At 47.7% G+C, this 24,658-nt stretch overlaps 2 protein-coding genes across 9 annotated transcripts in view; one reads left to right on the top strand and one right to left on the bottom strand.

Moving 5' to 3' along the window:
- The first annotated feature begins 516 nt into the window (after positions 1-516).
- Positions 517-23,797, top strand: ADORA2B (adenosine A2b receptor). Of its 2 annotated transcripts, none has more exons than XM_014728953.3 (2): positions 517-1,091; positions 22,302-23,797. In XM_014728953.3, the coding sequence occupies exons 1-2, from the start codon at positions 784-786 to the stop codon at positions 22,966-22,968; spliced, it is 975 nt and encodes a 324-aa protein (XP_014584439.1). In that variant the 5' UTR covers positions 517-783; the 3' UTR covers positions 22,969-23,797. The 2 variants fall into 2 exon arrangements, with proteins under 2 accessions (XP_014584439.1, XP_001918425.1); XM_001918390.5 differs by having other exon boundaries at positions 597-1,118.
- ZSWIM7 (zinc finger SWIM-type containing 7) overlaps positions 9,372-24,658 on the bottom strand; it is a 31,165-nt gene continuing 15,878 nt past the window's right edge. Inside the window, exons 6-7 of one of the 7 annotated variants that reach the window (XR_011423515.1) lie at positions 16,296-16,525; positions 13,275-14,059 (exon numbers count right to left, since the gene is read on the bottom strand). The gene's annotated coding sequence lies outside the window, so the exon portion shown is untranslated. Of the gene's footprint in view, positions 10,235-12,411; positions 14,060-14,545; positions 16,686-20,855; positions 21,200-24,658 lie in introns of those variants that run through there. The other 6 variants (XM_023653588.2, XM_023653586.2, XM_023653585.2 and 3 more) reach the window with 6 other exon arrangements.

Raw genomic sequence — 24,658 nt, 5'->3', positions numbered from 1 at the left:
AGGCTGGGGGGGCCGGCGCCAGGTGCAGGGGTGGGGTGGCGCAGAACTGCAGCGCCCAGAGCGATCCTTGCCGTCGGCGCCGCGGCCGAAGGGACAGGTCAGGTGGGAACTTGTGCCCCGAGGCGCCTGCGAGTTCGGACCGCTCCGTCCCCTCCCTGCGGCATCCCGCCCAATTTGCAAGGCGAGCCCTGGCTGTCCAGTAGGGTCCGCGGGGTTCGGGTGGGGAGCCCCCAAAGGCTTCAAGTCCTCAGCTCGCCCCGTCCGGCGGTGGAGTGGCTTGGAGGGGGGTCCTCTCGCGGTGGGCTCGCGAGGACCGGCGGGCGCAGAGTCCACTCGCAATCCTGGGCTCCGCGCGTGCCGCGCCGCCCTGGGTGAAAGAGAGCCGCCGCTCGGCACACACCCACCGAGTCGGAGCATCAGGGAAAGTTCGGGAACTTGACTTAGACAGATATCGTCACCACAGGACGCCTCGGGGTCCGAGCCCCGCGCCCCGCCCCGCGCGGCGGAGGCCCGGGTGGCCCAGCCGGGGCGCGGACCTCGGCTCTGGAGAAGGCGGTGCTCCGCCGGGTCCGGGACGGGCGGGCGCGCCGGCCAATGGGCGTCGCCACCGCCCTGAGGCTCCGCCCCCTGAGTCGGGGTCCGGGGCGAAAGAGCCTGGCTGGTTAGAAGCGGCGGACGGTCGCGCGGTTCGGGCCCTCCGGCCATGCCCGGCGGGGCTCGCGCGGCTGCCCCGCGCCCAGTGCGGCCCGGGTAGGCGACGCCCGGGGCTGGCTGGGCCCGGCCATGCCGCTGGAGGTGCAGGACGCGCTGTACGTGGCGCTAGAGCTGGCCATCGCCGCGCTGTCGGTGGCGGGCAACGTGCTGGTGTGCGCCGCGGTGGGCAAATCGAGCGCGCTGCAGACGCCCACCAACTACTTCCTGGTGTCCCTGGCGGTGGCCGACGTGGCCGTGGGGCTGTTCGCCATCCCCTTTGCCATCACCATCAGCCTGGGCTTCTGCACTGACTTCCACAGCTGCCTCTTCCTCGCCTGCTTCGTGCTCGTGCTCACGCAGAGTTCCATCTTCAGCCTCTTGGCCGTGGCCGTAGACAGGTACCTGGCCATCCGCGTCCCGCTCAGGTGAGGCGGGCAGCGTCCCCTACCCCAGGGCCCCGTCGCAGCCCCGTAGACGACCGCACGCTCCAGGCCAGGTTCCTGCCTTCGGAGACCCCAGACGGGCCAGGCTGAGGCGCGCGGGGCGCTCTGAGCTCGGATTCCCAGCCTGGAGGACACCGGCCATCCCCAGAGACACGTGCGCCCGGGCTGTCATATCCTCTCGGTGCCCCGGGGCTGGACTCTGGAGGCCTCTGTTCCCCCGGATGATCTCTTTAAGGGGACCTGCGTGGGGACAACTCTAGGGGTGCCGGGGAGGGCGGTCGCTGGGCTCCCGCCCGCTGTGGATACTCCGGGAAAGCGCCACCCCGGCGGGCGGTGGCGGCCCGGGCGCAGGAGGTTTGGTGATCGCATCTCCTCTTCCGCGGCAAAACTGTTCCTTCCACCCCTCACCCGCGGCCGACCCAGAGCGAGGCCCGGGGTCCAGAGCAGCGGGCAGACGCGGCCGAGAGTGTTGGGGGTCTGGGAGGCCGGGGGGTTCCAGGGCAACTTTGGACGCTGGGACTTCGCATTGTCATAAGTCATGACCCTACTGCCACAAACTGAGGGCTGGGCGGATCCAGGGGGGAGGTACCAATTAACTTTGGGGAACACTACGGTCCCTGCAGTCTTAATGGTGACTCAAATCACCTCCATATACTTTTAAAAAGTTAAAGTGCTTCTCTGTTCGCCAAGAGGAGCAGCCGCGGAGCTTCATGCCGTTGTGTAACTTGTTTATGCTCCGCTGCCCTGTCCCAGCAGGCTGGGAAAGTGCCACCAGGATTTCAGAATACTGGAGAACTTAGGGGTTCTTTCTCCCACACTGAGAAAATGTAGGATTCAAGGGATGGAGGCAGCCAGTAAGGGAGTGGAGCCCCACTTGAGAGCCTGAGCACAGGAGTATCAAGGAACCTTAGGGCTTATTGAAAATATTTACTCTCTTTGGTACTTGGTCCCCTTTGGCATTTCTGAGTTGGGTGAGCTTGAGATCTCTTTGGGTTTGGAGCTGAGAACAGGGAAATTGAGACACAGAAGCAGGAAAGCAGGGAAGGAATTAATTTATGGAGTGCCAACTCTGTGAGGCAGTTTATTTTAAATTTATGTCCTTTAATCCTTGCAGTAACTCCAGAGGGTAGGTACTGTTACCCGTGTCTTGTAGATGAGGGGTGGTGGCCCAGGGAGATCAGCATCTTGCTTAGGATGGTGCCTCTGGAAGGAGCATTGGAGCCAGGACCTGCACTCAGAGCTGGCACCCTGTTCGCACTGTCCCATCAGACCGTCTTTCAGGCTGTGTGTGGCGTCAGCGTCTGGGATGTGGGCAGAAAACGCACTGCCATTTCTGGAGGCAGGTCTTCCTGCGGTAAATGGGTGGTTGTAAGGGACATGTGTTTGAGGGAATTGACTGGGAGAATGCTCTCAGAGCCTTTTCAACAGGTAGGCATGTTGAGCCTGGTCCCTGTGGGTTGTGTCCTGGGTTCCTAACAGGAACAGGAATCTTCTGCTTGGCAGGGCTGTGGGCCTGATCTGCATGTCTAGGCCTTTCTACACACTGCTGCCCTTGGCATCTGACCAGGAGGCCTCATGCATCCCATCAGGTGTGACAGAGCCCAGGGATTTCTGAGGCTTGGGGTGGCATGGCACACTCTTCTCTTTTCTCTCTTAGAGGTCCCTTTCCTGACTTTTGGTCCTATGTTTGTTACTTGATGGCCTTTTGGACTGTTTGCATCCAGCAGGCAGTCACAAGCCCCCAGCCTGAGTGGCCCATCTAACAGAAGCCCCTTGGCTTTCCCTTAGCAGAGTTCCAAAGAGAGCCCAGCTCAACAGGAGTTACTGGGAGAATCCTCTGTGCCCCATGGAGCAGGAAGTTCCATAAAAGTTTAAATTTGTTAGTTCTTGTCCTGGTTTGTGCTGGGTGGGGTCTTGAAAAAAATGGGTGTGGGTGTATTAAGGGGAAAGAAATGTGAATCACAGGCCTCTAACTTCTTTGCATTTGCTAAGGGCCGGAGGGAGAGATGGAGGAGCAGGGAGGGAAGAACACTCAGTGGAGAGTCACCACGAAGTCTGTCCCAGCTCTGCCCTCCTGGCTTGCCCACAAGAGTTCAGCGGTCTGGAAGAGGTGTGTGCAAGCAGCCCCATCTCCCCATCCTGGGAACGTACAGGCATCTGACCTGCCCTGGCACCAACCTCTACACTCTTGGGGCTGGAGAGGTGTATCAGTCTGCAGGTTCCTCAGCCCTCCTGGGGGCTGCTGCCTGAGGCACCCCTTCTCCCTCGATATTCAGCACTTCCTGCTTCTGAGGAATACGGCTCCCTGTGAGCAGGCTATAATGCAGATTACGGGGCCCCACCCTACTGGATCAGAATCTCTGGGATGGGTTGTGTGTGGGATTCCAGCATCAGTATCTTTAACCAGGGACTTCTGGTCCCACCAAAGTTTGAGAACTCTCCTGGAGTCAGGGAGACTTGAGGTCCCCCTTCACTTTAATGGCATAGGCTGGGGGCCAGCTCTGAGGCCCTCATGGGGTCCTGGAACTCCAGGTTGGAGTAAAATTGGCAGTGCCCTGTTTGGGAGGAGGGGTCTCCCCTCTAAAGGCAAGCAATAATGAGGGTGAGATTCAGGGAATGAGGGCCAGAAGCCCAGGCACGCCTCCTACCTGGGCAAAAACAGTTCTTGGACTTGCCCTTGGTTCCATCCAGTTCACTGGTGCGGCAGTCTTGGAAGGCATTTGTGCCCCAAGGCTCTGAGTGTGAGGCCCGTGTGGTCAGCTGTCAGCACAGCACGAGGCCACAGAGGCCGCAGCCCCCACCTGCCACCCAGTTGCCAAGATGTTTACTAATGTGGGGAAGATTACAGTGCAGGAGGAAAGGGGAGCCCTGAGGTGATGCTAGGCATAAAAATGACAACTTTGGCCGGACTTGAAAAGAAGGAGTGTCCACTCACATCAGGTACTGCCCTTGGCCTTCAGAGTGAGTGAGGTCCACAAAAGAAGAAAAGTCCACTTCCTCTAGTTCACCTCCACAGTTCCTGATGTTGGCCCTGGCAGAGTGCTGCCATCAGGAGTGGGCAGTGATGAAGGGCAGGTACACACAGCAGAGCAGGGTATGCAGGTTCCCCAGCTGTCAGAGGTGGGGATATTTGTGGCAGTGGGCAGGGGTGTGTCTGCCCACAGCTGCTCCCTGGCTCTCACTTCACCCTCAGGCTGTTTCCAGCAGGAGCACTTCCTCTTCCCTAATGTAATCCTGTGCCCCTTCATGCGACACCCCTAGCTGAGGGGGGACCTATGTGAGTCACCTGTGTCTGGGGACCTTCCCGCCCCTGCTTCTGGACTCAGTTTCCACGGCGTTGTGGTGTGGAGTCTCCAGGAGACCAAAGGCCAGCTGTGTTCACCGTGGAGCTGGAGGAGGGTGTTTTCTAGGGAGTGTTTGGTTGGCGGGATCGGTCAACAGAATGGAAGGGGGTGTGTCTGTCTGGCCTGTCCATGGGCCCTGACCCTGTCACCCTCCCTGCCCCCTTTGCCACATGGAGGCTTTTTCGTGGTGCCTCACGTCTAGTCTGTGAGGTAGGTACTGAAGACTTCTTAGCAAGACTTTGTGCTTTGGGTGAAAATGTGGCCTCCACTTAACTCCTTTTAGCTGACTGAACTGTAGGGTGGGAGTTGGCAGGGGATTCTAAGTGGTTTTTTGAAACTTTTTTTCCTTGTCTTTCAATTGAGCTACAATTCTCATACGATAAAATTCACCCAGATTTTCAGCTCTGGGTCCTACCCCTCCAGCCTTCCCCAGGACTCCCCTCCTTGGGTTCTCCTTTCTTTTGCATTAGTGTTATCTTTCTCTTCCAGATCATTCCCATTGTAGTGGGTTGAATGGTGGCCCCCAAAAAGATGTCCATGTTCTAATCCCCAGACCCTGTGAATATTACCTTGTATGGGAAAAGAATGAATATTACCTTATATGGATTTTGAGAGAAGGATCTTAATCCGGGATATTATCCTGGATTATCTGGTAGCCCCGAAATGCAATCACATCCTCATAAAACAGACATGCAGAAAGAAAAGGGGAGGCCATGTGAAGATGGAGACAGAGCCTGGAGTGATGCGGCCACAGCCAAGGGATGTTGGGGCAGCCACCAGAAGCTGGAAGCAGCAGCGAACAGATTCTCCCCTAGAGCCTCTGGAGGGAGTGCGACCCCGTTGACACCTTGATTTCAGGCTTCTAGCCTGCACAACTATGAGAGAATAAATATTTTAAGCCACCAAGTTTGAGGCACTTTGTTAGAGTAGCCTCAGGAAACCAACATTAATATATGGATATGCTTAAATCAACTCTCCTTGTCTCCCAGTAAACATCTCCAAGTTATCCAGTCTCACTGCCTCCCCTCCCATTGTCACCATGGTGCCACTGAATTGCTCCTTGTCAGGTCACCCCTGCAATGCCCCCCTTTTGGTTGAATCTAATGGCCACTTCTTGGATCTCATCACACATGTCCTCTCAGCAGCTCTCGACCAGCTCCTGCTGGGCCACCATGGAGTCCCCACCTCATCTCCTATTCCCGTATAACCATCTCCACACAGCTGCCAGGGGGAATGATTTGAAACCTTAAGTCAGATCACATCATTCCCCTGCTTAAAGCTGTGCAGTGGCACCTAGAGTAAAATGCAAATGTCCCACTCTGGCCTCAGGGCCCTGCATGATGTATCTTCTGCCCACCCCATCTTGCACCCCTCCCTACCTCCCTCACCACGCTGGCCCAAGTTCTTTCCCCAAGCGCGGGCTTTGCACTGCCTTTCCTCACTTCCCCCATCTGAAGAGGCTTCTCTCAGCCACTGCATTGCTTTATCACTGACTCTATCATTAAATTATGTCTTTACTTTGTTATAGTCTGTTTCTACCCAGACATGAGCTCTTTCAGGGGAGGGGCTTGGCCTTATATTCCAGGACCCAGGACTGAGCCTGATGCCTAGCATGGGGTAGGGACCCACATTTTGGATGAATAAATGGGTGACTGAGTGAAGAGTGTGTGTTAGGGTGTGTCATGTCCAGGGGGAAGCTGGGATAGTGTGGGGGGACTATGCAAAAAAAGACGTGAGGCAGGAGGGTCCAAGATGGCAGATCCCAGTAATGGGCAGAGCTTTCTGGTGAAATGATGTCAGAAAAAAGATGGTCCAGTAAGTTTTAATGAAGAAAAGAGGGGGAAACCATCTTCTGAAAGGACATCTCACAGGCCTGAAGGAGAATCTGGTGGAGAGTCACCCAGAAAGCTGGCAGGTGCTGCAGGCAAGGGCTGGCCTGAGGACAGTGGCTGCAGACCCTTGAGGCAAAGCCTGCAGGTCCTGGCTCCTGGCTCTCAGGTACAGTCCTGGGGGCATCCTCTTACTTACATAAGGGAACAAGGCTCTCAGGACTGGAGGAGAGACTTGGGTGCTACTCTGCTGTTATTTACCCTCTGTCGTTAGCATACACTCCTCTCAACTTCACCTCCCAGCCTGGAGCAATGACTGTAAAGGAGCAGCAGGTGCTGCAGTGGGCTCCTGTCCGAGTCCATGTCTATAAGCACTAATGGGGACCTCCAACCTGGCTGGGGGCTTGTTCCTGGGCAGGTAAGTTCCCCAGTGGGCACACATGTGCCCAGGCTGAGGCTGAGGTCTCGTCTGCTCTAGTCAGTGAGGCCCTCAAGAACTGTCTCAGAACCAGATTGGAACCATGGTAATCCAATCCAGAGGGTACTTGGAGGTCCTCCCCTCACTGGGGGTAGATGCCAACCAGATGGCTGGTCATCCCAGGAGCCGAAGGTCAGGGAGGAGATGGAAGTAGAGCCCGTGAGCCCTCAGGGTCGTAGATGGGAGCACAGGGCTCCCCCTAAAGTGTGAGGGAAGCGGGATCTGCCTAGCTACCTTGGGCCTGCTCTGGGACTGTGACCTGGAGCTGCCCCCAGAGGGCAGTGGGAGCTCCAAGTGACCAGGAGCTCCTCTGCAGATCAGGCTGCAGCCTGTACTGCTCTGTGTGCCTGGAGGGGTGGCAAGTCTGCCCTAGAGCAGCAATGGCAGAGAAATAGTGCCTGGCTTTATGTCTCAGTAGCGTTTCCAGAGAATTCTGAAAAGCACAGGTAGGTTACCTGATCATCTGGAGAAGGAGTGTGTGTAAAGGGACAGAAGTTAACATTTTCACATGACAGATGATCTGTGCTTCTTTCTCTATGAATGCGTGAATGGGGTCTCCAGCCTTGTGGGGCCTTCCCTGCTGGGCACTGGCAGGACCGGTAACTCTGTGGAAACCAGTCTCGGTATCTCATTCTTTTGATTTGTAAGCTTGTGGTCACAGCATGGGTCTATGCTGCAGGGACAAGAACAAGGAATTATGTCCTCAGCTACTCCAGATATCAGGTTTTTTTTTTTTTCTTTTTCTTTTCTGAGGAAGATTAGCTCTGACCTAACATTTGTGCCAATCTTCCTCTACATGTGGGTCACCATGACAGCATGGCTGATGAGTGGTGTAGGTCTGCCCCCAGGATCCAAACCTGCAAATCTGGGCCGCTGAAGCAGAGCGTGCTGAATTTAACCATTAGGCCATGGGACCAGCCCCCAGAATTTTTAATACTGTGAGCAGCAGCCACTCTTCTGAAGCCTTTTTTGTATGCTGGGCACCTTACAGGCCTAATCTCATTTAATCTTTATTAGACCTTATGGGGCAGATACTATTACCTTCCCCACTTCATAGATGAGGGAGCCAAGGCTCGGAGAGTTATGATTAGCTCAGGGTCACACAGAAGCCAGGACTGGGTAAGCCTGTCTTCCCAGGAGCCCTTAACCAGCATGTGAACAACCAAAGGGAAAGGCTGCAAGCACTGTGGTCGTCCAAAAACACCCCCTGATGAGTGGTCCCTTCTGGTAGTGAATGAGGACACTAGCAAATTGTGATTGGGATCTTTTAAATATTACATGGGACAAGGAAGACTATAGCTAAATAGTAATATGGCTAAGTGAGGATGGAGAAAGCTGTACCTTGGCCACTGTGCATGAAATGTCACAGAATTTGACTAACAGCTGCAAGGACCTGTAGAGGATCTCCTCCCGCCTCTTTTTTCCTAATGCTTCAAATTCATGACTGCCCTTCAGGAATGGGGCTCAGACATGGTTATTCTCCCTTAAGGGCATTAACAGGTTGTGCTCTTATCGCTGAGGCTAACAGGCTGGAGACACTGCCATTGGCAGCAGGAACTTAATGGCAAGTAGCAGGTGTACCTACTTTGAAAGAATTAAAGTTGAGAACAGACCGTCACGGCTCCAGGATGGCCTTCTAACTCAGTCTGTGCTGAGAGAGGGGAGGAGTGCTATTTCTAGATGGCTGATGCTGGAGTTTTGTGTGTGGGATGAATGGGAGGGAAGAGCATTTTCAGGGGAAGAGCTCCTGCAGTCCAGGCTTCACAGCCTTAGGTGTGTGTGGGGGCTCTCGAGAACAGGCATATCAAGGAGGGCTTGGAGGCTTGCTGAGGAGTTAGAGTTTTGTTTTCAAGGCACTGGTAAGTCTATGAAGGAGGTTTTTTCCTTTTTTTTTTTTTTTTTTGAGTTAGAAATCACCTAGTGTGCACAGAAGTAAACATTCAAAAGTACAGAAGGGTACAAAAGAGAAAGCAAAAGTCTCCCCTCTCTTACCCCTCACCGGGGCAGCCCTCCTAGACCGTTTTTGTTGGCATTTCTTCTAAGGGTCACTCCACCCTCACTGGCAACACCTGGTTTGTGCTGCCACCAACAATCTGTTGACTCTACCATGTAACAGGAGGACTAGAGCTCACACAAGCCCTCTTCCCTACCCTACTCCAATTTTTGTTATATTTTGACTTTTTTCTGTGGATCATATTTCAGCCTCTATTTTTTTTTTCCTAAGTGAGAAAAAGTATGTTGCCACCATCCCTCGCACGACTCTCACCTCCTGCTACCAAAAGTAGCGTTACTTTTAGCACACTGCCTAACTAATAGAGGTTTTATTTCAAAAAGATAATTCTTGCTGTTGTAAAGAAATTGAGGGGGCTGGCCCTGTGGCCTAGTGGTTAAGTTCGGCGCGCTTTGGCCTCAACAAAAAAAAGAAAAAAAAGGAATTGAAACCGTATAAAAGGGTAAACCGTGGAAAATAAGTCACCCATCTCTGATCTCTAGTTTCTCACTTTGCCTATCAGAGGCAACCACTGTTTCTTGTGTTTTTTCCTACTCAAATTATGTATTGAACAAACTTATATTACAGCATTACTGGGTTAATACCATTTCTATTTTATTCTGTAATTATAATAGTTTCATGAACTTTGTAGAGTTTCTGAAAACTGGAAACCAATAAACAGCATTTATAATGTTTCACCTGTATATTTCTTATTCACCCCAGAAGGGAGTCGTATGATTAGAGTAGGAAATGCACTCCTGCCATGAAACCCATGCTTCTCAAGGAGACAGTTCTTATGACCAGGTCAGGTGGATTCTATTCTTAGTTGCTATCCTGTGGCCCAAAATTATGCCACATTTTAGTCTGCTTCATGTTTGGATCATGAATTTCCCATCTCAAAATTAAAAGAAAGTTAAAGGAAGACTGTGGCTTCCCTCATCCTGATGATGATCCAGCTTCTTCATCATCCTCATTGCTGAACGTCCTACACGCCTTCTGAATGTGCGGCATGACTGTCGTGTTGTGACTTCCTTCATCGTACTCTTGGAATTGTTCAACCATTTCTTGCATTCGATGTTTTCTTTCCTCTCTCTAGGATTCTATATCTGTTTGTTTGTATATACATCTTTAGGTAACTTTTTCAGGACATGGGAGATAAACTTTCTGAGTTCTTTGCCAAAAATGTTACTTCTCACACGAGTAGTTTGACTGGATACCGTTCAGAAGTTTGAACGCACTGCCCTAACACTCAGTGTTGCTCAAGAAGTCTGACGTCTATGTGAATTTTATTTGTAACTTGTATTTCCTCTCTGGAAGCCTTGGAATCATTTGCTTTTCTTGGTGTTCTGAAATTTCGTAAGGGTGGGTTTAAATATTGACTTTCAGCTTTTCTCCTTCATTCGGAATGGCACTTCTAGGTGAACCTTTCCAATCTGAAGACAAGTCTATCTTCAGCTCTGAAATTTTAAAAAAGAATATTTTCCTGGGCCAGCCCTGGTGGCCTAGTGGTTAAGTTCGGGGTGCTCTGCTTTGGTGGCCTGGGTTTGGTTCCCGGGTGCAGACCTACACACCACTCATTTGTCAGTGGCCATGCCGTGGTAGTGGCTCACATACGAAAAAAAAAAAAAAAAAAAGAGGAAGACTGGCAGCAGATGATAGCTCAAGGCAAATCTTCTTCAGGGAAAAAAATTTTTCTTGATAATTTCCTTGTCTCCATTTTCTCTATTCTTTCCTTCTGGGATTCTTTTTTTTTTTTCTGAGGAAGATTAGCCCTGAGCTAACTACTGCCAGTCCTCCTCTTTTTGCCAAGGAAGACTGGCCCTGAGCCAACACCCATGCCCATCCTCCACCCTATACGTGGGACACCCACCATAGCATGGCTTGCCAGGTGGTGCCATGTCCGCACCCAGGATCTGAACCAGCGAACCCCAGGCTGCCAAGAAGTGGAACGTGTGAACTTAACCGCTGCGCCACTGGGCCAGCCCCACTTCTGGGATTCTTAATAGATGTTTTGCTCCAGTCCTACCACCCACAAACTTCCCAAAGCGTCTTTCTGTATATGACATCTTAATTTCCAATGCTGATTTCAATACCACTGCCAAATCTGCTTTTTTTAAATGTAAAGAACTATAAAGCTGTATTGAAAGACATTAGAGAACAGCTTCTGTCAGTTGCATTTCTTAAACCTTCCCTCTAGTTGCTTCTCTTTGGTCCCGTCTTTACTTCTGCCCTATTCCAGGATACCAGTCACCTATCTGGCCGTTCTGCATTCTTGCTTGCCCATTCTTCACATAACAGGAATTTTCTAAAGTTGCAAAACGAATATAAGTATCCCCATATACTCTTCATTTAAATGTACAAATTGTTCATATTTTGCTGCATTTTCTTTCTGTCTCATACACACACACAATTATACTCAGGAATTTTAATACTGATACAGCACAGACTATAGCCAGATGTCCCCAATTATCCAAATCATTTTCTTTATATATATATATATATATATATATATATATATATATATATATATATATATATATATTTTATTCAGGTTCCTGTAGAAGGTCATGCATGCATTGAACATGTTCCTTTTTGTTGTTAGTGCCATCAAGTTGACTCTGACTCCTAGAGACCCTGAACACAGCAGAGTGGACCCCTGCTCTGTCTTTCTGCATCATCCTCTCACCTACCAGCAAGCACTACATCAGACAATGCTCTGCTGCTATCCATAGGGTTTTCATGGCCAGTTTTTTTGAAGTGGGTGGCCAGGTCCTTCTTCCTAGTCTGTCTTAGTCTGGAAGCTCTGCTGAGACCTGTCCACCATGGGTGACCCTGCTGGTATTTGAAATATTGGTGGCATCACAGCAACACGCAGCGCCATGGTATGACAGACAGATGGATGGTGTGGTTCCCTGATAGGGACACGAACCCAGGCTGCGGCAGTGAGAGCACTGAATCTTAACCACTAGACCTGGCTTGTCCCTTTAGTTTCCTTTAATCTGGAACAGTTCCTCAGTCTTTTTTTCCCCCCTTTCAAGACGTTAACATTTTTGAGGAGTCCAGGTTGTTTTATAGGATGTCCTTTAATTTGGGTTTGGTTGTTTCCTTATGATTAGATTCAGGTTAAACATTTTTGGTGGGAAAACCGTCTACATGACATTTTGTGCATTTCAGTCCATCACATAAGAAGGCATGCAATATGAATCTATCTCATTGTTGGTATGTTAACTCTGACTACTTGGCTATGGCTGTGTCTGCCAGGACTCATCACTGTAAGGGTATGTTTTGCTCATTGATGTTTCTTGCCTGAATCAGTTATGACCACATAAAATGGTAATTTTCCTTTTTCTCATTCCTTCCACCTTTATCTGTTGGCACTCTTCAGTAAAGAAGAGGTTTATGGGCTGGCCCGGTGGCACAGCAGTTAAGTTTGCATGTTCCACTTCGGTGGCCTGGGGTTTGCCGGTTCGGATCCCGGGTGCAGACCTACGCACTGCTTGTCAAGCCATGCTGTGGCAGGCGTCCCATATATAGAGGAAGATGGGCACGGTGTTAGCTCAGGGCCAGTCTTCCTCAGCAAAAAGAGGAGGATTGGCAGTAGATGTTAGCTCAGGGCTAATCTTCCTCAAAAAAAAGGAGGTTTACCTTTCCCCTGCTCTTCCTTAAATTTTTTTTTTAATATCAGTATAGATTTATAGAATTTTATTTTCATTCAACGTATTATTATCCATTCCCATTATCCATTTTTGATGCTCAAATTTGGCCAATGGGAGCCCATTCAGGTTCACTTCTGTTTGACTGTTCCCGTGAATTTTTTGAGCACTTCCTTACTTTCTAGCACAGAGAGGTTTTTCAGGCTCACACTGTGTTTTCAAGCTTTGGAATCAGCCATTTCTCCAAGGAGCCCTGTTTCCTTTCAGTGGAGAACAGTATTTAGAAACCAAGATTTGGGTAAGTGTGCTCATTGCTACTGGAGCATTTCTTCTAGGCCCTTGCAATGAACAGACCAGAAGATTTTTTTTTTAATAATGGGGGAAGAACTCTTGCTTACAGTAGCATACCATCTAATTAATGAGTAGGAATGACTGAGTTAAACAAATCATTTGGCAACTATCATACTAATAACTGGTTCAGGCAAGAATCATCAATAGGTGCTAAAACTCACTGGTGAAAGTTTGATGAGGAACAAGATATTTACAAAGTCTCAAAGTATCTACCACAAGATACCTACTAATTACAAAGTGAAAAACAGATATAGTGGAGAAACCTGGCAGACATTATAACCAAGTGATCAAAGTTAACATCACCAGTAATGGGACATACCAATATGTGCCTCCTGATGCCTTCTTCTAACTGGCTGTTTTTGTATATGGAGGCTGACGCTTTTTTTTTTTTTTTTTTAGTGAGGAAGAGTAGCCTTGAGCTAACATCTGTTAGCTCTTTTTGCTTGAGGAAGATTGTCACTGAGCTAACATCTGTGCCAATCTTCCTCTACTTTTTGTATGTGGGATACTGCCGCAGCATGGCTGCAAACCCTGGGCTGCCAAAGTAGAGCACATGAACTTAACCACTACACCACCAGGCCAGCCCTGAGGCTGATGCTTTGACAATCAAGTTATATCTGAGGCAATGTGTTTTCACACAGCCATGGGAGGGTACTTTTTGGAGGAGAGGACAACGTATCTTTTTCTTCTCTGGTCCAGTTTCAGGCAGTGGTCCTTTCTCTCGGGAGCTCTTATTTCACGTGAAGGAGATCAGAGTCTGGAACCCAGCAACCTTGGGCTGTCTCCCAATCCTCGCCAACATATGAGACCAACATATGAGACTCACTAAAAAACAGCCTCAGAGGTGAACTCTGGGAGCCCCAGTCTTGGCCCTGACCCTCAATCTCAATGGGGTGAATCACTATCAGACCACTCCAGACTGCCTCCTCTTGCCGTAAGCTGGTGGGGAGTGCTGCCAACTTTTTTCTGCCAGCTGCATTCCTCATCCATTGTTTTTGGGTGACTGTGAAGCACAAATGGCATCTCTTCCAACCGCCTTTACATGTGGCAGGGGGCTCAGCTCAGGCCTCAGCCAGGTCCACCGCTGGGATTCAGACATGTCTGAACTTGCTGCAATAGATGAGAACCCCTCAGGAGCCAGAGTAGCTGAGGGTCCTGGCCTCCTCAGAAGAACTTAGCTTGAAGATAAGCTCTGGTGACCACAGCTTGTTATCCAGTGGGTGGGCAGGCACTCTCCTTTCCTGACTGCCCACAGGCTAGAGCTATGACCATGTCAGACTGTGGAGATAAGGTAGATTGCCCTCAATACATTTACCACGAATGGTAAATCAGAGACCTTCCCACTCCCAAACCTTAACTGCATATAAATAGAACCAAACAGCATCTACTCTTTTTGTGTAAGAATGGGTTTTTGTTCCTTAAATGTTTGATAGAATTCATTGGTGAAGTCATCTAGATCTTAAATTTTCATTGTTTTTGGTTATGTATTCTATTACTTTAATTATCTACTCTATGCTATTGTTCAATTTTCTGTTTCTTCTTCTGTCCATGACAACTTTTTAAAAACCCTGTTTGGTTCCATGAGGAATCTGAAAAATGGGAAGCAACTATTCAGCATAAAATTTCTCTCTTATACAATAGTCTCTTGTGAACTATAAGCTGAAACTCAAGACACAGTCACGTACTCCATGCCCTGTTTTGTTTAGAGCTACCAAGTGAGTGTTAAAGGTGTGTATGTGATTAAGAAGCCAGAGTTCTGTTCCCTTCTTATAAATTCAGGCTTTTATTTAGCATTTGCTTGCTAGGCCCAGTGTTTTTGATACAACAGTGAACAGGACAGCCTCTGCCACTAAGGAGTGTGTGGTTGAGTGGAAGGAGACAGAAAATGTGGTTATGTGGGAGGCAGGTGGGAGAGGTGCTGTGGGGATCATGGGGTACCATGGGAGCACAGTGGTGTACTTCAGTACAACCCGGTCTGCTTCCATGCAAATTTCTGTAATGTGAACTACATGTGATAGATAAATAGGGGAAAGATCTTGCTACAATACAGACACTGCTTTGGTTCATCTATGACTTTGCTCAAGCAAAAGGAGCTGGAATAGTGGGAGTAGCATTACAGTCTTCAGCAGGAAAGGAAAAAAGCCACAGTTTGACTGCTGTGCAGCAGGAGCCCCTTTGGGTCCCCAGGAACAAGGAGAAAAAGAAAAAAACCAGTGCCCATACCTGGGCCTCCTTCCTCAGAAAGCCGCATACCAGCCTGCTGGTTTTGGCTGTGGCAGGCCACGCTGCCCTCTGTGCCCAACTTAATGACAGCCCCCTGGCTCAGAACTCCTTTTTCATCTGCATTGTCTTAGCACCTATCAGCCTTGCTCTAAATAAAGTTTTGCCAGGATTTCCACTAGACTTTCTTGGTGCATTTTTAATATTCACTGTGGCAGCCTCTAGCCTTGCTGAACTGCTGTCTGGGTGGTCCAAGCAGAAATGTTTGTATTACACAGGAATGAAACTTGTGAGCTCGACAGAATATAACGAAAAATGTCCCTAAACAAGCAATAAACAATTTTAAGAAGCAGTGACAGCACTCCATGTGCACTTACTTCATAACTGGCATTTATGAAGTGCTTTGTAAACATTGTATCTGTGTTAAAAGCCCCAGCAACAGTATGGAGGGGGGTTCTGCAGCCACTATTACTCCCATTATTCTGATGCCAGAGCTCACTTTATCCAGCCACTGGCTGGCTTGGCCAGGCTCAATGTCACTGCCCAGGAAGCAGCTGCCCTTGGGGATCTGCTGAACTGAGAGCACCTTGAAAGCTGGGAATTCTGATTTCTAAGGCTGAGAAGGCAGCCTGGACTGAGCCAAGGGCTGCAGAGCCAGAGGAGGAGGAAACCCTGCCCCAGAAATAGGCCAGCACTTGTTATGCAGCACTTGGCGATTCCCTCTTTCATTACGTAACCTCAGTGTCCACACTGTTCCCTTTTGTCGATTCCCTCCATGTGACTTATTCTATTAACCTCCTTAGCTAATGAGTCCCTTATATGGAGAATGGGTGAATCACACACCAGCTCTGTGCACAGGAACAGGGCAAAGCCACTTCCCAGAGTGTGGACTTTCCCAGAACACTCCTTTTGTGTGGGCTGGAATTGTTCCTGCTTGTTTACAGTAATAAAGCTGCCTACATTTTCTTTATTCATTTCTACATTGCCTTTCGTTTACTTCTCCTACACTTGGGGCAGATGTCCGGCTTCCTTGACCTTACTGCTGTGCTCGACGCCCTCCACAGCAGAGTAGTGAGTGACTGGCATGGGGCAGATGTAGGAAAGGACATGGTCCCTTCCTTTCAGGAATGTTTTGGGGACACACACACACGATGTTTTGAGAGCCACTGGTGCACAGGGAGCAAGGCATGGAGTCCACAAGCAAAGGCTGAGGCCAGGGAGAGAGACAGGTGTTCAGGGAATGGACAGAGGCACAGCTGGAAGTGGGAGATGAGAGGACACGGCAGGAGGTTACCAGAGCCTTCCTGAGATGCCAGAGACCCCAGGGGTCATCCCTTCCACGATCCTGCTCAGTGCAGGGACAGTTGTCTGCTTTCTACAGCATTGCAGTCTTCCACCCTGTGCAAGGGTGCAGGCATGGCTCTCATGGATACCGACTGTTGTGCCATTATCAAGCTGGAGCTCCAGTGCTAAAAGTGCTTCTGTCTTTGGTGGTCACGCTTCTCCTGTGGGCCTCGCTGTGTCCTCCAAGAGAATGAAGAAAGCTCTTTACTTCCTTTTAAGGACTGCCTACCAAGAGGGGGAAGTAAAGGCCTCTTTCTTCGAGTCTCTGATTCCCACATGGCTGGCCCCAGAAAGGGGGCTCCATGGAACCGGCAAACAGCTTTGGCAAGGGCAGATGTGTCTGGGGAAGAAAGTGAAATAGCTGACCCATGGCTGGGTGACCAGGCAGAGTGGGGAGCTTGGATTTATGAGAAGAGCTGTAGGTTCCTGAGCAGGAAAACATGACTGCTTTTGGCAAAACTGCAGTCAGATTAGATTTGGTTTGTGTCCTGACTGCAACTGAGGGGCAGCGGGCAAATAATTTAACCTTTCTGAGTCTCAGTTTTCACATCTGTAAACTGGAGACAGCAGCCTGACTTCATGCGGCATGGTTTGAGCGAGATGTGTAAGCTATGTAGCTTAGTGCCTCTCAGAGTAGGTGCTTAGGCAGTGGAGGCTCTGTGTTACTGATGTGTTTTGTAGAGCTGGGGAAGGGGGTCTGCAGGCCTGTGTCTCCAAAACTTGTTTGGTCATGTGATTCAAAGGTTGCTAGAATGGGAAACTGTCTGCCAGTCAAGAGGAAATTAGGAAGGAGAACTTGTTTTAGACAAAGAAATGGATGGTGAACTTTTTCCCCTTTATTTTAAAGTGTCAAGTGCCGTTGACATATTAAAGATGAAAATGGAGACGTGGGTTGGACATTTCAGCTTAAGCCAAGTAGTTTTAGGTCCTAAGAAAATAATTCAATTACAGTCATGCATTGCTTGACAATGAGGATATGTTCTGAGAAATCATTGTCATTAGGCACTTTCATCGTTGTGTGAACACCATAGAGTATACTTACACAAACCAGATATAGAATAGGTACTAATTCTTAATGGGACCACTGTTGTATATGTGGCCCATCGTTCACCAAAATGTTATATGGCACATGACTATAGTTTTCAACCCCATAATGCTCTATATATCCCCTGGCTAATTGGACCCAAAATCACACCCTGCCTTCCCAAGCACTGTGCTCTCTGGGACATCACCAGATCCCTATGTTCTCAACCTCTTCTCTGAACATTCCCTTCACTACCTGGCCTTGACTGAGACCTACCCCCGAAACTTCTTCCCTAATTGCTGCTCACACTCCGGACCTCAGGTGGGGACTGGGGCTAGAGTTCTTTCTCTTGGGTCTCTCCACTCTTCTTCCCAGAGCAGTTGCCCCTTGCCTCCTGCAGAAGACCTGACACTGCCCCTCCCCTTCATTGCTGCCATTTCTCCTACTGCTGCCATTTCTCACCAGCTGCACCACCTGCCAGCTTGAGTGTTCCACACCCTGGTCTCAGTTCTTTCTTCTCCTCAGTCTTTCTCGGCCTCCACTCCCATGGTTCAGCCTGCACCTTGTCAACAAAAGCCACATCACCCTCAAAACCACAAAGGCCATCCCACTACATTTTCCCAGCAAGGTCCCTTTTCTCCTCTCTGAGACAACTCCAGCATCCTAGCCTTCTCCTCTCCCTCAGGTGATGACTTTCTTCATGCTTGTCTGAGGTGACAGCAGCTCTCAAAGGGGACGCTGCCCATATCTTCTCACCATCCAACCCTCGTCTTCCCTGCACTGGCCCCGTTCTCCTTCTTCCTTCTGTCACAGTGAAGAACTGTCCCTCCACACGAGCCCTGGACTCCACATCCTCTAACCTCCTTGGATTCTTAGCTTCTTTAATAATCTTGCCTTTTTTCTGCATCTTCTCTCTACCATTCATTTTTATCAGCATACTAACATCCACCATTCTCTTGATCTTAATCACCTTGCAACCCACTGTTCCCTTTAATACTATTTCAAATATTAATTAATTCCCAGGGAAAAACCCTAGGAATCATCCTTGGTTCTTCATTTTTTTACATCCAATTCATCTTCAAGACCTATTGGCTCTACCTCCAAAATATATATCTATCTGTGTAACCTTCGCTATCATCCTGATCCAAGTCAGCGTTTTCTCTTGAATTAACTACCAAAACAGTTTCCTAACTGATCTGCTTTTCTTCTTGCTCCACTAAAATTCAGTATCCATACTACTTTTTAAAACATAAATCGGTGTCATTAAAAGCCTTCAATATCTTCCCGTAGCTTTCTTTCTTTATTTTTTTTTTTGGTGAGGAAGGTTGGCCCTGAGCTAACAGTTATGCTAATCTTCCTCTGTTTTGTATGTGGCATGCTGCCACAGCATGGCTTTTTTTTTTTAAAAGATTAAAAAAATTTTTCCTTTTCTCCCCAAAGCCCCCTGGGTACATAGTTGTGGGTCCTTCTAGTTGTGGCATGTGGGATGCTACCTCAGCATGGCTTGATGAGTGGTGCCATGTCCGTGCCCAGGATCCGAACCTGTGAAACCCTGGGCTGCCGAATTGGAGTGCGTGAACTTAACAGCTCGGCCACAGGGGCAGCCCGCACAGCATGGTTTGATGAGCAGTGTGCGCCCGGGATCTGAACCTGCGAAGCCTGGGCCACCAAAGCAGAGCACACGAACTTAACCAGTATGCCGTCAGGGCAGCCCCCCACATTGCACTTTGAATATCAAAATCCAGATTCCTTCCCAGGGCCTGCGAGCTAGCCCCTGCCTCATTTTAGGTTCGTTCACATTTCCTTTTGCTTCTTTAGGAAAGTAAAATCCTTTCGTGTCTGAAAGCCTTACATTCTGTTCTCTGCCTGGAATGCTCTTCTACTTTTCAGATTTTTACTCCTCCTCAACCTTTAGCTCTACTTAAGAGGCCTTCCCTGAGGTCTTCCTATTTTTCTTTTATCTGCATACTATTCATTTTGGTTTGGCTAAACTCATTTTGATGTGTAATTACACATTTGTGTCTTTACTTATTTATTTTCTGTCTCTTCCATTAGCTTTACAACCCATGAGGGCTGTGGTTATGTTTCTAGTACCTAGCAGAGTGCATGGTACAAAGGAAGAACTCTGAATGAAATAATGAACCAACAGGGAAGAAACAATGATGGGGGTTCACATAAAAAGCTGTCACTAGCTGCTCCCCTGATGGAATCAGTTGCTTTTCCTTATCCAAGACAATTGAGCATGAAAGTAGTTTTTTACATGTGCAGGAGCTAGCAGTTTTGAGAGGTTCAGCTGTGGGTGGTTTCCAGCTGTTGTTTTGAACTCTAGTGGGAAGCCACCTGCTGTGATGCCTCCGTGTACAGAGTACTCCATGTCTGATATTACTTAAAAAAAAAAAAGTCAAGTAAAATCAGAAGCAGCATAATGTGGCGCAAGGAACACAGGCCTGAGGGTCTAGACTTAGCTTTGGTCTTTGGTTCTTCTATTGCCTTTGTTACTCAAAGACTTTGTATTTGTTTCCTCATTTGTAAAATAAAAGAGGTTGGACTAAAAGAGATGAAAGTCCCTTCTAGTTTGTATGAGGATGCTTTTGGCTATAGGTAACTGTGGCTTAAGCAATCAAGACATTTAACTATTTCTTGAACTAGAATATGGAGCCATGATGGTTCCAGGGCTGGTGTAGTGGTTCAAAGATGTTATCAAGGACTTGTGCGCTATTTCCTTCCTTCTGCTTTGCCATTCAGTTTGTCTTCAGGCTTATCACTCATGGTCACAAGATAGCTGCAGCAGCTCTAGGCATCATAGCCTCCCATAAGAGCATAAGCAGAAAGGGATGGACATGAGGACAGCTCTCCTCATGGGTCTCTCTCCTTTTCTCAAGGAGTAAAATCTTTCCTGAAGTACCCTAGCAGACTTCCTTTTATTTCACTGGCCAAAACCACCTCACCCATCCACCCCAGACCATTACAAGAGAATTTCCTCACTCCAAATATAATTTATCGCCCAGGGCTGACCTGTATTCAATTGTACTCAATTCAATACAGTTGACTCCTGTGAAAAACAAAGGAATAAGGGCAGGCCTGATGAGTAGGTTGCCTCATGGATCTAAAGTCCTGTGATTCTCCAGTGAGGCAATGGCCAGGAATAGCATTTTTTTAAGGAATGGCTTTACATTCCTGAATGAGGAGGGAGGAAGAAAGGGCCTGGAAATTGACAGATTTATTGGCCAAGAAAAACTCAGTGAGCAACTGAGCCCAGCAGGTCATCTGTAGTAAAGGCCCCACAACTGAACTGCCTATTACTGAGAGCGGCTTTCATAGGGAGCAGAAAAGATCAGGGATCATTGTCAATTATAAGGCAAGATCTCAGTTAACTTTCTCAGCAAACTACTAGTTCTTCTTGTCTGTCCAGGCCACAGCTTCATGTATTCCTAGTAAGTAGAATTTTGATTTAAAGCGTTTAATAATAAGATAACAAATGAGGAATGTATTCATAATGGCTATATTGTAAAACCTACTATGTGCCAGGCACTGTGCTACGTCCTGGGGATACCAACACAAAGGAACAAGGTCCCAGTCTTTAAGAGGCTGACATTCTAGTTGAGGGGAAAACACACGTAACAGATCAACAAGCTCTGTGACAGGTGTGTGTATGAGGGCAGAATGGGAGTGGCCAGCTCTGCCTAAGAGGTGATCAGGAAAAGCAGGTGATCCTTGAAACAGGAACAGGTGTTCTGTCCAATGTTGAGAGCACCATGAGCGAGGAGGGAGCCATATGGGGCTGAGGCCTGGAGGGCTCTGTGGGCATGCTGAGAAGTATGGGCTTTATCCTGCAGGCAAAGGAAATTGGACATTTTCCATAGACAAGTCTTAAGATAATGTGTATCAAATTATTTCCCAATTTTCCTCCCAGAGGTTAAGGAAAGATTTTATTTCATTTACTCAACACATTACATTGAATACATATTATGGACAAGTTATTAAGAGCAAAGTTTATAGCTTTGCTATAAACCATATATGGACTAGTTTATAGCAAAATGTCTAAAATGTATATTATCATTTTTAGTGATTTTAAATACGATTTAATGGTTTAAAATTACTAAAAAAAATTTGTTTAATATTTGCTAAAGTTTTTTCCTAATTTTTATCAACTTTGCTGCTAGCAAAGACAGGGATGTTGTCAGGACTCTTGTTCTCCAGCAGTTTAGAGGTCTTCAGGGATGATTCTTCCCATAGGCTGAGACAAACCTCTCACATATTTGTGGCGACCTGAAGGATTCTTGCCCAGAGCCACCATGTAGTGCCGCCTAAGTCCATAGAGCTCCAGTCCTCACTTCCTCAGGTTTTCGTTCAAGTGTCACCCTATCAATGAAGCCTCTCTTGACTGACCTCTTTCAAACTACAGTCCCTGCCAGTCCTGATCTTCCTTACTCTGCCTTTTCTTTTTTCACACTGCACATATCTCCTTCTAACGTATCATATAATTTACTGACTCATGTTTGTTGTGTATTATTATCTGTCTTCCCCTACTAGAATGTAAATCCCTTAAAAGCAGGGATCTTGCGTGTTCTGTTCACTGGTGTATCTCAACCACCTGGAACAGTGCTTTATAGATCTAGTCTCAAAGGTCAGTATCTGGGTAATTAGAAACCACCCTTTAAGACTTCTCCACTTGTCCTCATTAACTATGATTTGTCACTAAACAGAGGTGAGTTAATAAGAACAAAAATCTTATTGAGCTTTTAGAGCAAGGCTGTTCATATCTGTGTGCATGTCTTTAATGTTGGGGGTAAAAGGTCATGGTGCCCTCTGAGGGTGAACCTTCAGTGTTGTTAGGGGTAAAGGCCATGGAACAAAAGCAGAGGCGCAGTCTCGGACCTTGGTTGCAGACTACTGTAAACTGATGATAACACATGATGTTCTTTTGAACAGGTATAAGAGTTTGGTCACTGGGACCCGAGCGAGAGGAGTCATTGCTGTCCTCTGGGTCCTTGCCTTTGGCATTGGACTGACCCCATTCCTGGGGTGGAACAGTAAAGACAGTGCCACTAACAACTGCACAGAACCCTGGGATGGAACCACAAATGAAAGCTGCTGCCGTGTGAAGTGTCTTTTTGAGAATGTGGTCCCCATGAGCTACATGGTGTATTTCAATTTCTTTGGCTGTGTCTTGCCTCCACTGCTCATAATGCTGGTGATCTACATGAAGATCTTCATGGTGGCCTGCAGGCAGCTTCAGCGCACTGAGCTGATGGACCACTCGAGGACCATCCTCCAGCGGGAGATCCATGCAGCCAAGTCCCTGGCCATGGTGGTTGGGATTTTTGCTCTGTGCTGGCTACCACTACATGCCATCAACTGTGTCACTCTTTTTCAGCCAGCTCAGGCTAAGAATAAGCCCAAGTGGGCAATAAACACAGCCATTCTCCTGTCACATGCCAACTCAGTTGTCAATCCCATTGTCTATGCCTACCGGAACCGAGACTTCCGCTATACTTTTCACAAAATCATCTCTAGGTATGTTCTCTGCCAGACAGATGTTCTCAAGAGTGGGAATGGGCAGGCGGGGACGCAGCCTGCTCTCAATGTGGGCCTATGACCTAGGCTCTGGCCTCTTCAAGGAGAAGGCACAAATTCACAATAAATGAAGGGACAGGACATGACTGGATGATTCTCATTGTGAAAGACAGCGACACCTCACAAACATGTGGGTTGCCTCTTTTGAGCACTTTCTGGAGTTACCACACATCTAGCTAATATGTACATGTTATTAGTAGGCTCCAAGGGTTGACAAATGTATTTATGGTTCTGTATGGCTGTTCTTACTATGTGGATGATGCTCACAGCTTGAATGGATTGCAAAAGACTGTTTTGTGTGCTTTTTTTTAGAAGTCTGCCTCTTTTATGGTAGACAATGACTGAAACTATTTTACTATGAAACACTGTGAACTATTATAATACAAATATTTTTTAACTTAGAGTCAATGGAAAAATAACAGTTGGACATACTAACAATATATACTTGTTTCTAGGAAGGTGACCAGGAAAACTAAAAGTATTTAATTCTTCAATCAAGAAACTGCTGTGTTTATTTAGGGAAATAACTTAGGAGAATCTCATAAGTCCTGAAGTAGAATATCATCAGATAAAAATTTTGATAATATTCTTTTTCATATACAACAAACTACCCTAGAGAAAGAAAACGGAGAAATGGGATCCCTCCTCTACCAGATTCTGTGCCGCCCTTCTAGAGCTAGCTAGTGAATTTTACTTCTCGCCCACGTTCAAGTTTGGTCAAGTTGCTGGAACCGAAAGTGTGAAAATTTTACTAAGTAAAATTATATAACTGTGTATGTATATTAAGTGAAATAAAAATAAAACTTAAAAAAAACCCCAACAAGCTGGGGGTGCTGCATTGGTTTGTCATACAGAGCTGCATTTACCTTCTATTCTTTTTGTTGTTGTTGAGGAAGATTGGCCCTGAGCTAACATCTGTGCCAATCTTCCTCTATTCTTTGTATGTGGGATGCTGCCACAGCATGGCTTGATGAGTGATGTGTAGGTCTGGACCTGGGATCTGAACCGGTGAACCCTAGGCCACCAAAGCAGAGCGAGTGAACTTAATCACTACACCACTGGGCTGGCCTCTACTTTCTATTCTTTATCCTGAAGACTGCTTAAAGAAATGTTTATACGCAGCCCAAGTTTCCCAAGGAGTAGAAAAGTCTTGACAGATTTTATTTGCCACTTCAATGTAACAAAAGGCTCTGCCAACCACAGAACACTGCATTATCTGACCTTTTGACACTCAGTCACTTAGCACCCATTCACCAGCACCTCATGTTTCAGGGGCACAGGGTTTGAGTTTCCTAGGGGGTAAAAATAAACTATCTGTTGTTTGTTCACTGCTTCAATTCCTTCTGCAATATCCCCGCAAGGACACTGCAGGTTTATGCACCCCTTCAGAAACAGAGAACTTCTGTCCTTCTAGAATCCTATTCTGGCTGTGGACAGCTTTACCTAATAAGAAGTTCTTGTTCTGTGCTGAAAAGTCTCATTTCCATACATCACTGCTCCTTTGCTCCAAACAACTGCCATTTCTCTCCCTTCTAAGACTCTACTTGGTATCTCTTTTGCCCTTCTTTCTTCAGACTGGTAATTCCTAGTAGAATCTTTAGCTTCCCTCAGGACATGCTTTTTAGTCCTTTCCTTCACTTGGCTTGTTATAAAGCTCAGAAATGCATGCAGAGCAAAACCAGCACTACCTTTGTTCTAGACACTAACTTTGC

The sequence above is a fragment of the Equus caballus genome, chromosome 11 (assembly GCF_041296265.1).
Source record: "Equus caballus isolate H_3958 breed thoroughbred chromosome 11, TB-T2T, whole genome shotgun sequence".
Lineage (NCBI taxonomy): Eukaryota > Metazoa > Chordata > Mammalia > Perissodactyla > Equidae > Equus > Equus caballus.
Note: the sequence above shows the minus strand (reverse complement) of the source record. Positions and strands in the feature narration are given on the sequence as shown.